General features: G+C 41.8%; 2 protein-coding genes across 3 annotated transcripts in view; one reads left to right on the top strand and one right to left on the bottom strand.

Annotated features, from left to right (window-relative positions):
• Nucleotides 1–7188, top strand: part of TMEM255B (transmembrane protein 255B) — a 67023-nt gene extending 59835 nt beyond the window's left edge. For both annotated transcript variants that reach the window (XM_030279484.4, XM_030279478.4), the window contains 2 exons: nt 3007–3150; nt 6502–7188. In XM_030279484.4, the coding sequence (XP_030135344.2) occupies nt 3007–3150; nt 6502–6669 (312 nt within the window). In that variant the 3' untranslated portion in view covers nt 6670–7188. The remainder of the gene's footprint in view (nt 1–3006; nt 3151–6501) is intronic.
• Nucleotides 7189–10949: 3761 nt separating this feature from the next.
• The window catches only part of GAS6 (growth arrest specific 6), a 38298-nt gene continuing 36954 nt past the window's right edge, over nt 10950–12293 (bottom strand). The window contains exon 15 of the mRNA XM_030279468.4: nt 10950–11531. Within this exon, the coding sequence (XP_030135328.4) occupies nt 11380–11531 (152 nt within the window). The 3' untranslated portion in view covers nt 10950–11379. The remainder of the gene's footprint in view (nt 11532–12293) is intronic.

Here is a 12293-nt window from a genome sequence, read left to right as displayed (position 1 = left end):
GGGGAAGACACGGGCCAAGAAAACATCAAGCAGAAGAGGAAAAGAAAGGGACATGTAATTGAAATAAAAGAGAAAAAAAACCAACCCTTTAAAATATGTGAGAGAACTATTTACTTTGCTTTAAGATGTCACCTTCTCACATAAATGCTCACTGGCATTTTGCAGGGAGAAGAGCAAAGCCCCCTGAAATGCCTCACAGCATTGCTTTGGGATTGACTTCCAGAAAACACAAGGCCAGGCTGACTAGTTAAACAAAAAACATTATGTTTATCTCTGGGGAATGCTGGCAACCAAACCATGTTACAAAGGGGAGAGTTTGCAAAACAGTGCCCTTTCCTTTAAACCCATCATATTTCCTGAACAGAAAAAAAAGTGTTGTTTTGGTTATTTCAGCTTTTCTTTCTTGTGACAAGTTCCCTGCAGAACCTGGCACACTCCCCTGATCTCCTTTTAAGATCTACAGCATGCTTGGATATAGGACATGGAGGTAGTTACTTTAAAGTCACCTCTAACAAAAAAGCAGATCAAGAAATTACATCAATAGATGTAGCCAAAGTACCCAAAATGACAACACACAGCGATTATTTCTTACAGAAGCTGCAGGTAAAGAGTTACATGGAAAATTTCACTTGTTGATGATGAGTTAATCTTGAAACTCTCTTCCCTGTCCCAGTGTTCATTTGATGACTTCTGGATGTTTTTCTGACACACCTTGCCAAGGAATCTGCCTGCCCTGAGTTTAGGGCTGCATTAGTCTACTGAGCAGCCTGAGGGGAGGATGGGGGGGATGGGAAGGGGATGCCTTTTAAAATTTGTTTTAATTAGTATCCTTCTTGCAGTCCTTAAAGTAATCCGAACAGATTAAATAGCGATGCTTTATCCTCTCTCCTCTTCTGTCACCCTGCTCTAAAAAGGAAAGCAAAAAAACCCCTAACTACTGAGCTACTTGCCATGGGTTTATGTGTCAGCACTCATGCAACTACAGGTGCAGTCTAATGTGAAAAGAAGCTGGAGGTCCGACATAAATGCTCTGGCAGTTCTGTGTGAGGCCAGTGAGCTGGCACTGTTAGCACTCCCTGGCTAGTTCATAGCTCCTTATCTCTTTGACTTGGGTGTTGGTGCAGTTTAGAATGTCTCAACCTACCCGTGTATTTTAGGTGAGTAATTTAACACAGAGTAATTACTGGAATACTTGATAAAAGCATCCAACCAGCTTCAGTGCTTCAGTAGCCACAAATTGTTGCTAGCCCTGGGCTGAGATCAGATAGCATGATAATAAGGTGCTTTGAATTAGTAGATGTGGCATGGATGACCCCCCAAATTTGTCTTCTAGACTGTTGAGATGTTCATCCTTAGCAGTTAGAGAGCATTGCTTTGTGGGTGGATGGAATGTGAGAAGACTGAGAGGTTCCTAAGAGAAGAAGCCAAAGGGGGTCAAACAGCAGCACCCAAAGAGACCCACACCAGAAAGTTGGTGACAGATGCAGAACAGGCATCTATATTTCACATCTGTGGGTAAAGTTTCTTTACTCACTTATGTCAGAGGGACCTGATTTTATCCCTCCTCTGAGGGAGGAAGGGCGCACTCTGGGGCTGTGCACTGGCCCCAAACTTTTGGGTCTGAAGCAAGCAGGCTACCTGCTCCTCCCTACTCCTGAGGCAGTGTCTTTTCCCCACCATAGCCACCCAGCAGGGCAAGTAGAAAGATGGGGACCTTGCAGATGAGAGTATTTTGAGGAGGAGGGTGCCTTGAAGATGAGAGACTTGCCTTCTCCTGTGAAATAAGCTCTCTGCCTTTGATCCCAGCCTTCTCCATGCCAGCTCCTGAACTGCCAGATTTCCCCAGGAAACTAAGACCTAGATTTTTCAGTAACCAGGTGGTACATCAGTGACCTAGATGATGTTTTCCATGTGCAAACAATTAATTTATCTCTTTCTCAATCACAGAGAGATCTCACACTGTCTCCAGAGGGTGCAGTGGTTTATATCTGCCACTGATAAATTTGAAAGGAAGTAAAAAAAACAAGACAAAAAACAAACAAACAAAAAATAAAAACAACAAAGCCTAAAAAAAAACCAACACAAAATAAAACCCTGGCTGCTGCTTTCAGCATTTGTCTGGCACCTACCATATTTTATTATTTCAGTGAAAAGAATATTCCATGCTCTCATGTGGAGGAATCTGCTAACAAAAACAAAGGAAATAAAAGAAATCACTGGATTTATCTCATGAAAATATTTCACAAAGCTCTGTTGCTCTGCTGTCCTTCACAAATTGTTATACAGCACAGGGTTTTGGGGTTTAACACAAACTCTCTTTCACATTCAGCTTTTGATCTTTCTTCCTGACCAAAATTTTTCAGCTGGTTTAATATTAACTATTACTTCTTCATGCAAAGTTCATTTTGTATTGTAATTAAAAGACATGCCAATAAAGCCATGAGAGAAGGATTTTCTGCAGTAGGAATGAAGTAAGCACATTGAGAGGGATGCTGGAGGGCCAGCAGGAAACTCCATTTCCCAAGTAAGAGTGAGCTGTGAAAGAGAACCAACTGGTCTGGAAAGGGAGATCTAGGTAAATCTGTGTAGGAAAGCAGAGAAAAAAGACCTGAGGGCATCAGATAGTTCTACTGGAAGGAGTGTGCAGCAAATGGTGAAGGACTTGGTGTTTGGTGCTGGATGAATAAGAAGAGGCAGCCAAAGCTGTATGTTGTGCACTTCAGGGTGTCTCGGATCTGGAGTCCTGCCAGTGCTTCTATAACTGCTGCTAGGGAAGCACCAGCAGCCCTTTTCTAAGAGAAGAAGATTAAAATAGCTGTGTATTTTCACTCAGAAAATTCATTCCGGATACACCCTTGTCTCATTCTGTCTGCTGTTTTTTTGTACTACTGGTATTGTGTTGGAAAATAGAAAGTTATTGAATTGTCTTGTTGCTTGTGTTAGGAGCAGCTCCTGCTCCAGCCCTCTACATTGTACTGATAAATTGTTGTCTTGTATGCTCAACAGGTACCTCTGTCACAAATCGCTTTCAGTGCTGCACCTCCTCCTCAGATCCTGTACAATCCTGCCCAGCAGATCCTGACCTACGCTGGGTTCTGCCCTTCCGCAGCCACAATTTCTACCTATCCGTCCTACCCACTGCCTCTTCAGGTACAGTGCAAACACACACCCTTCTCACACCGTCACAAAACCACTAGCTGCTACTCAGTACAAACTCTGCAGAGGTAGGTCTTAGCTGGATCCCAGCTCCAGCTAAGACCTACCTCTGCAGGGTAGGTCTTAAGGTTAAGTCTGTGGGATGACTTAGTCTGTGCCTGGTCTTCTAGTCTGTGCTCAGACCTCAGGATTTCTCTGATTATCCTTTGAACTCTTACCTGCTGATGAAGCAAGTGTAGCCAGGAGTAGAGAGAGTAGAAAAACACATGAAATTAAGCTGAAAAGTTTAATGTAAGTAGCCATGAGGATCCATTGTGTGAGAAATGACCGCTCACATTAAAACTTTTAAAAGATATATTAAACCTTAACAAAAGTACAACAAAAGGACTAAATAAGGAAAAATTGCAGTGCTGGGAACTGCCCTCGTGGCTGCCTACCACATGGCCAGTTCATCTTCCAGATGGATGCTTAGTCTGTTATACTCCTAGGGGTTGCATCAGCCAACCCTGGCCCCTCCTAAAGCTGGTCAGTCAGCTCTCCTTTGCCATTTATCAGTGGAGATTACTTTCTTGTAACTTATTTGGAGGTCAGGTGTTGCCATGCCATGCCCCCTTAGCAAGAAGCTTTTCCATTCCCACTGGCCCCATGGAAGGGGCACATGTGCACACCTTCTTTCTACATGTCCTAGACAACCCAGGCTGTCTGATAGCAACAATACAGAGGAGGGGAAAAGGGAACTGTGAGGAGAACAGAGGACATCTAAACTACAATAAAATAACTATATATCAATAAAGCTTCTCTTAATATTCACACAATATTCATCCCTTGATTGTGAAAGCCAATCATCTCATTATCCATCTATAACGACTGTGACTGTTCAGTCCTATGTCCACTGAGAAACAGAAATACATTACATTTCCCCCAAATTCTTATCTGCACTCCAAAATAAAGTTATTTCCCTAGATTTCTACTTTTTTCAAATAAGTGTGTTCACTTACCTTCCTTCCCCTTCATAACATTCAGAGGCAGACCCTGCCAGCTCTACTCAAGTTAGGGGAGGTTAGTAAGAAACACTGGGATCCACTGGGATGGTTACTAAGAAACAATGGGAAAGCTTAACTCTATTCCTGGGGAAAAAAAAAAAGTAAAAGCAAGACTCCCCCCTCTATGAATGAACTCATTATGTTGCAGTTTGGAGAGAAGTAATTTCTGCATCAGTATATGAATTTTTAAAAAATCACATAAATTTATTCAAAGGTACAAATCGTGAATGGTGGAAGAGGAATGATTAGGAACAGCCAGAAGCTTAGCTGTCATCTGCTTCCATTGCTTGAGAGCTGTGGGCTGAATCCATGGGGCTGGAGGTGTGAGGTCTTCATGTTTCATCTAAGTGCTTCAAGCTGCTGGATTCAGACCTTCACAAGCCCTGCTCAGATGGTTGTAGTCCTTAATCCCAGTCTGAGTCTGGGATTATCTGACTGAACACAGGGGCTGTTGGCATGTAGGGATCTAGTACTGCCTGATAATGAGATCAAGCAGCCATCTGTCCCTTGCTGCTAGTCCGAGAGTGTCCATGTTCAGGTCCCATAGTCCCCAGGTCACATCTGTGTGGACATCTGGGATATCCCATGGCATCCCAAAGCGCTGCACACTTAGATGTGGGAAACTGAATTAAGTTTTAGCTGTCCACAGAGTAGAAGGCTCTGACTGAACTGGTCTACCCTTTAGAGACACCAGTGAATTATCTCAGGTTAAAGATACATGATATTCATTCCTGGTCCTGAATCCAGTATCTCACTGAATAAATGCTTGCCAGAGAGGCAAAGTCTATAAAAGAAATCAGCCATATGGCAAAAAGAAATAGTGATAGCAGGAATGTATTTTGAAAGGATGTAACCAGCATTTCTTTTGTTTACTGTGACATGTGCCAACAAAATAATACACCCCTTACTGGTACAGTTCAGCCACAATTAGTCTTGGTGACAGGCCAGCCAACTGGGCAGGTAATAGTTCTGATTAGCTAGGCAGGGACTGGTGGTGATGACAGCAGTTATGGGTTTTGCCAGTTATTCCTGCCAGAGAACTCACTGCAGAAACAACTCCAGGCAAACATGGAAGCAGTGGCTTCAGACTGATAGGGGAGGGAAGCAACAACTCTGAAATAAATAAAACCCCAAGCCAAGTCAAAACCACAACACCTGCATTTGGAGGTGGTGTATCTAGCAAGTCTGTCAGTGCACCTGCACTGCCTCAGAGGGTTAAAGGGCATAAACAAGCCTTCCTGTTGGGATGTCCCCATTCTTACTCACTAAGGGAGAATGGACAACATCCTCCTTGCCAGGAGGGTTTGACCCAGGGCAGCAGCCCCTGCTCACATGGAGCTCCATGAGGAAGCAAACACCTTGGCATGGGGTCTGCCAGTCCTAGACAACTCTGAGATGCCATTGTCCAAGGGCCAGCCCTGGCCCTGGCCTTCTAGATTGTGGATATTCATTTTTTTAGCATCAGGGAACATCACTTGCTCAGATTTTTAATTTCCCTTGAAAAAGATCCATGATTACTTTATCTTGTTTTTAAATTCCAGGCACTTTAAGTTCACTTTGAAGTCTCAACTTGAGGGGAGCTGAGTCTAAGTCTTCAGCTGAAGCCCATAGACTGGCATGTGCTGGCATATGAGAGGAGGAGTAAAATCCTCACCCGCTTGAAATCAGTGAAAAAACTTTGTTTAAAGCAGTAGTAGGATTTTATCCTGAATATTATTCCCTACATGCATTCTATTGTTTTAATGAACCCTGCTTGTTCCTGAAGAGGGGCTACTTCCCAAGCTCTATTTGTTTATTGTGCCTTTTTCAGGCAAAGCCCCATTATACCTGACTACCAAAGAGGGAGACATGTGCCTACCTATAAAATTTTCTCTTAAGAGGAATTTGCATTTGGTAAATATTTATGTGAGTATTATAACTGGGATTAATTACAAATGAGGTAATTTAAATTTCACAGTGAGGCCAGGAAAGGAACAGCTACACGTAATCTAATCAGTAAGTCAGGTGCTGTGCCTCACCCAGGAAGCCAAGCATCTTTTCCTGCAGAAATTCCTGTTCTGCTGTATTGCCTAGCTGTCTGCACAGTATCTATTAAAAATTACTTGGGTTACAGATGGAATCTCTTGTTTCACTAGACACCATCATCGCTACATTTAAGCAGGTGCTTTAGAACTAAAGTTAACATGCAAAGCATGAGAAATTTAATGATGGGGCTTATTATGTAGCACACGGCAAACAACACAAAGCTGCAATGGGGTTGTAATCCTTTACTGAATAAGTTATTTTTCTTTGTCTGATACAGCCTGCCAGCAATTTTCCAGGAACATCATCTACTGACATTTCTTTATCAGAAGAAACTCAGCCTCCATCTCAGTCCAGCTCCAGCTATGGTCTTCCCCCAAATGCTCCAGCCCTCTATACACCAACTTACTGCTTGCCTGGAGAAAAGCCTCCACCATATGCACCATAGAACAAAGAATTTATTTTAGTAGCTGGTAGGCTTTTATTTTGTTTTAAAGAAACCTCTGGAAACTGTGCTGTGCAGGCACCAGACTTCCCAAAGGAGCCCAGCACAGAATGTGTGACTGCCACTCTGCGTTTATCCACATCTCCCTGTGAGCAGGGCAGAGCCCTGGAGCTGTAAGGGCAGGCACGTCACCACTCAGTGTGCCTGCAGTCAGATGTAGCAGAACTTTCTGCTATGGTAAGCATAAGATGTTTCCCTCTTAGTCCACTGCAGAATAGATTTTCTTGAAGAGGAAAAATGAAGAAAACACTCCAGATATGTGTTCTGCTTTCATGAACCAATATTGAGGGGTTTTAGCCTGTGTTGTCTGAGTGGGTAGCTGGGAGCTCCCAGAGTCAATAATTTTGGGTAGCAAGAGTTTGTTTGCTTGTAGTGTTTAATAACTCTTCTGGTGAAAGTGTTGTACCAATAAAGTGTGGCAATTATTTTACAATAAAGTTCACTGTGTATATTTATACTATACCTAAGGCTGGGTGTATTTGGAAGGAAAGGAAAACACAAGAAGAGGAAGTACCTTACCAAATAGTTTCCCTTTTCAGCTTTCAGATAGAAAGGGACTGTTGGGACTGTTTTACCTGAACTTTGTGCCAGTCTAGTCTGAATAGTAAGATGTCATGTTAATGCACTAAAAATACCATTCCCAGATGTGTATTTTAGGCTACACTTTAGTGTTCAAATTCATTTCTTTCTAGTCAAAAGACCACAACAACCAAAACCATTTTAGGTTAGATGCCTGTTATTTATTTTTAAGTTAATCCAAGACCTAATGCAGGTATTTCACAATGACTGAAACAGAGTGAATGAAGGGACCTAATTAATTTTTTAATTTATTTATTTTCTCCAAAGGCTAAGCAACAATACTGTTGTCAGTGCCACCGACAGGAAAAAAGCCATGTCCCTGTTGTCTGCACGCTGCCTCCTCACTGTGCACCAGTGGGATTCCTTTTGGCACACACCTGACATATTTTGGGACAGGGGTACTCACAACCAGCATGAAAACCTATCTAAAATGCATCTCTTCACTGCATTTTGCTCCTGCAGGAAGGGTGTTGGTGCTGCTTGTTCCATAGGTTTTACAGTCTAGACAGCAACGAAGCTCTAGAAATGTCCTGAAATGCCAAAGAGTAAACCAGGGAATGGAAGGTATTTCTCATTAACATTTTAAGCAGCTGCTCTATATTATGAAGATATTAAAAAAAACTAAATAAAACCAGCTTACGTGACAGTTTCCTCTGAAAGGAAGTGGCACCATTAGACCTGCTTAAAATAGAAAAAAAAGAGTGATCATCCTTTTGCATAATACTTTGCAACTTCCAAGAAATATCTGTTAATTCATGTGTTTTACCTCTATGTATAAAAAGCAGATTCAGTACTGATACACGTAAGAAGAGAGATCATTTATATGGACCATAAAAGCCACCTTTCGTTCAATTAAGGTTTTTCTGAAATGCAAAGTTTTAGGCCAGTGATCAGTGATGAGGTGCCTTACGTGTATTGTTGACAAGGTGAGTTATATGAACATGGCTGAGAAAAACAGAAGCCAGAAAAGAGACCATTTGGGGTTTTTAAACATTAATTTAATGCATCCAAAATGCTTAGTTCTTGTGCAAATACATGCTGTGAAAAGCACAGTCACTCTGATTATGAAATAAGTGAAGCTATACATTTGCTTCTTTTTACTTGCTATGAATACTACTAGGGGAATCACCTGGGTTCAATTTGAGGACTCAAAGTCTAAAACAGACTTCATCCCTTTGGGTTGAACACGTAGACTACCTGAACAAGGATGAAAGCAATGTCTCTCTTGAGTTGAAGCAAGTGACTGAGAAAGAATGAAGAAATGCTTATTGCTCTTCCTCCAAATCTTTCTTCATGGTATTAAAAAAATTCACCTTTACACCCTGCCTGCCCGCCCTGCCCCCATCCGCCCCTGCCTCTTCTGTCATTCTCCAAATGGACAAACTCTGAGTTTCTCTTTTAAACCACTTTTTGAGTCAGGGTGCATTGTGATCTCCGCAAAATATCTTCATATACATGCACACATATGCAAAGTTCAGGAGCAATTTCTGCTCTGAATTAGAATATTAAATGCTCTTGTACACATGACATTTAGTATGGAACTGCAGAGTACCATAATGTACCACAGGATTCACATTTCCTGGACCCAAAATAATTCTGGCCTCATAAATAGTGTCACTTACATTAACACAAAAGTCAGACATGTTTGTGATTCATTTATGCCACATGGTAGTTTTCTGGGGACTACCACAGAGATTTTATCAAAATTCCAGACATGAAACTATTTTGCTAGATTGTTTCATTTGAAAATAACAAAGTAAAGCAGGTCTTGTTTCATCTTCTTGGTTTAAAAATAGGTGTCTTCTGAGTCTGTATTTTTTTTCAGTGGAGTTACTCCAAGTTTAAAAGATGTGAGATTTTTGTGGTTGAACCCCAGCCAGCAGCACAGCCCCAGGCAGCTGCTCACTCATTCTCCCTTGCTGGGATTGGGGAGAGAATCAGAGGGGTAAAAGAGAGAAAACTCATGGCCTGAGATAGAGACAGTTTACTAGGTAAAGCAAAAGCCACACACACCAGCAAAGCAGAACAAGGAATTAATCCACCACTTCCCACGAGCAGGCAGGTGTTCCGACATCTCCAGGAAATCTGGGCAACATCATGTGAAACATTGACTTGGGAAGACAAAGACCATCACTCTAAGTGTCCCTCCCCTTCCCCTTTTGTCCCCCAGCTTTAAGTGCTGATCATGAGGCCATATGGTGTGGGATATCCCTCTGGTCACTTGGGAACAGCTGTTTGGCTCTGTCCCCTCCCAACTCCTTGTGCACCCCCAGCCCCCTCACTGGTGGAGTGAGAAACAGAAAAGGTCTTGACACTGTGCAAGCCCTCCTCAGCAATGGCTAAAACATCCTAGAGTTATCAACAGTGTTTCCAGCACAAACCCAAACTACAGCTCCATACTGGATCACAAATTGATTCAGAGTCATCAGTAGTAACATGAAGTACTTTCAGGAACAATGTGGTTTCCCTTGCTCAACTAAAAAAAAGCAAAAACATGGAACTCCTGGGTTTTCCTATCCATGCACAGTCTGCCAGTAAGCTATTACTGTCTAGTGGGAAATTTCCTTTCAAACTTCTATCTGCTCAGACCTGACAGTAGGTCCTTCTCAAAGTATAAATGAGTAGGTTGATTGAAAGTGATAAAGTTCTGTTCTTTTCTGCCCTCCTGTATTGCTGCTGATTGATTCGCTCATGATAAGATGCTGTGATGCCTTGTCTAATGGCTAACAGAGTACCTTCCTCTTCTCTGCTAAATAAAACAGAGATCTTTGCCAGAAAATAGGCTTGAAATAGTCTTCCCCTTCTTTACTCTTTTCCTCTGGGACAGTTTATCTTCACAGTTTGGTCACAGATGTTGCCACACATGAGGATTATTAGACTAATACGTCATCTCCTTATCTGCTTAGGGAAAACATAACATGACTGACCAAGAATAATTTATAAAAGACCTTGTAGAATTAGACTTTTTTCATGCTAATCCTGTAACCTTACCCCCTCAGTATTTGGATTTTGCACCACAGCATATACCAATATTACTCAGTTTCTTAATTTGATGCAAGGCAAAGACCAAATAAAACAAGATTTAAGTGACTCAAGACTAGCTAGGCAAAGAAAGATAGCTGAAAAGTTGAACACACTTTATGTCTCTAAAACTTTTCCTGCATAAACCCCATGGTTATTCTCACCTCATGTTGTTCAGCCTGGCTAACTCTCACAGCTCAAGCCTCTTTGCTGCCACTAGGCTCACAGTGAATGAGCCAACATAAAAATGCAGCAGCAAAAATATGTCATCACCAGATAATATTCTCCAATTCTCAACACCTCATCATTTACTCCAGCAGCTATTGACAAAAAAACTGTACGGCTTTGAACTTATTGAATCTTTTCTTTTAAATGTTTCCTGCTGACCCAACTTCATTTTCCATTTTCTGTTGACCAAGAGTTTTTCTAAAGGTCACAACTGGGTCTTTTTTTTGTGGTACCCAGAAAGAGAAGGTCTAGCAGTTAGAATAGCAGCCACCATTTGCTCTTCAGCTAAGAAGATATGAAATACTGATGAAAGCATATAAACCCCCAACCCTCAACCTCCCCCCCAAAAAAAAAAAGCAGCCCTTCCAATACAGAATAACCTTGGTACAAGTAAATTAAAAACTTGTATGTAAATATTTTATTCTCTCATATTTTGCAAATCAGAAAGCAGTGTTTGGTAATAAAAATAATACAGAATTATTATTTTTCTTCCAGTCCACACTCATATGTTACCAGGTTTTCCACATTATAGATGAAACTGTCTCTTACAGTCTAAAGATAGTATTCACTTTCAGTACATTCTGTACTTTTGACATATTTAATATTAGTCTTCTGAACTATTTACAAATATATTACAACTTTTAAACCTCAAAGCAAAGAGTATTTCAATAATCAATCTGACAAAAGGATCAGTAGCTTCTACATAACTTCAGTGTTTAAGAGAAACTATACACGCAGTGCGGTAGGTCTGAATAATTTATATCTTTTAAAAAAAGAAAAGCACTGAAAGTTTCCGAGTATAAAACTTTCGCATTGCAGTGGTACCTACTGACCCTCCTGGACTGGAGGACAGGAATGTGAGGTGATGTCACTGTGCTTGTACAGAGCCTCATCTAAGTCCAGTGCCGTGTTGCTCAGTTTGAGGGTCATGCAGCCGTGGTAGGACGCGGTGACCGGAGTGGAAGTGACAGGAACATCTGTTGGAAAGGGGAGATAAATATCTCTGACAGCTGCCTTTACATAAATACCTGCCCTGCCGAGGCTCAGATGGCTATTGCTTCAATGAATTCAAGCTCACCTCTTTCCATGCGGGCGTTTCTACCTCCCCCTGCCCCCTTGCCAGAAGGCAAGAGCACAATCCCAGGCATGAGGAAAGCACCATCTGTTCTGGTGCACAAAAGCCCTTCTCCCAGGCTGAACCCTTCCTCAGCTGGTCTGTGTCTCTGCAAGGCCTCCAGACCGGATGAAACCATGGAACCCTGTGCCGCTCAGCAGCAAGGCTTCACTGCAGTGGCACAATGTGTTCACACAGCCCCATGTTCCCCCGCTCCATCTCCAAACCCTCTGCTTTGTTATTGGTGGAGATGTTAGACCTTCCTCTATTGCTCTTTCTCTTCCACATGACTTCCAAAATATTATAGGAAGAACTTTATGACAGAAAAGGACTTCCCATATGTTGCCTCTACCACTTGCTGGACTCATCTTTACCACGATTTTGCTGTGTGTGAGCAGAGGAAGGTTTCTGGCCTTCATCAGCAAGATGCTGGAATGCATCAGTTGAATTGTTCAGACTAATGAAACTAATTTTTACTGCAGAGACCCTCTGGTGATGTTCTTTTAATCAGTTTACCAGAGGCAGAAAACAGATGGCAAAGAAGAAAACACTAAGTACAATCCAATAGACTAGAGGAAGTTAGTCAATCTTACTACTAACTTCTGTAATACACACTGACCATAAA

Source organism: Taeniopygia guttata, chromosome 1 (assembly GCF_048771995.1).
Source record: "Taeniopygia guttata chromosome 1, bTaeGut7.mat, whole genome shotgun sequence".
Taxonomy (NCBI): domain Eukaryota; kingdom Metazoa; phylum Chordata; class Aves; order Passeriformes; family Estrildidae; genus Taeniopygia; species Taeniopygia guttata.
The sequence above is the reverse complement of the archived record's forward strand: the minus strand, read 5'-3'. Positions and strand labels throughout refer to the sequence as shown.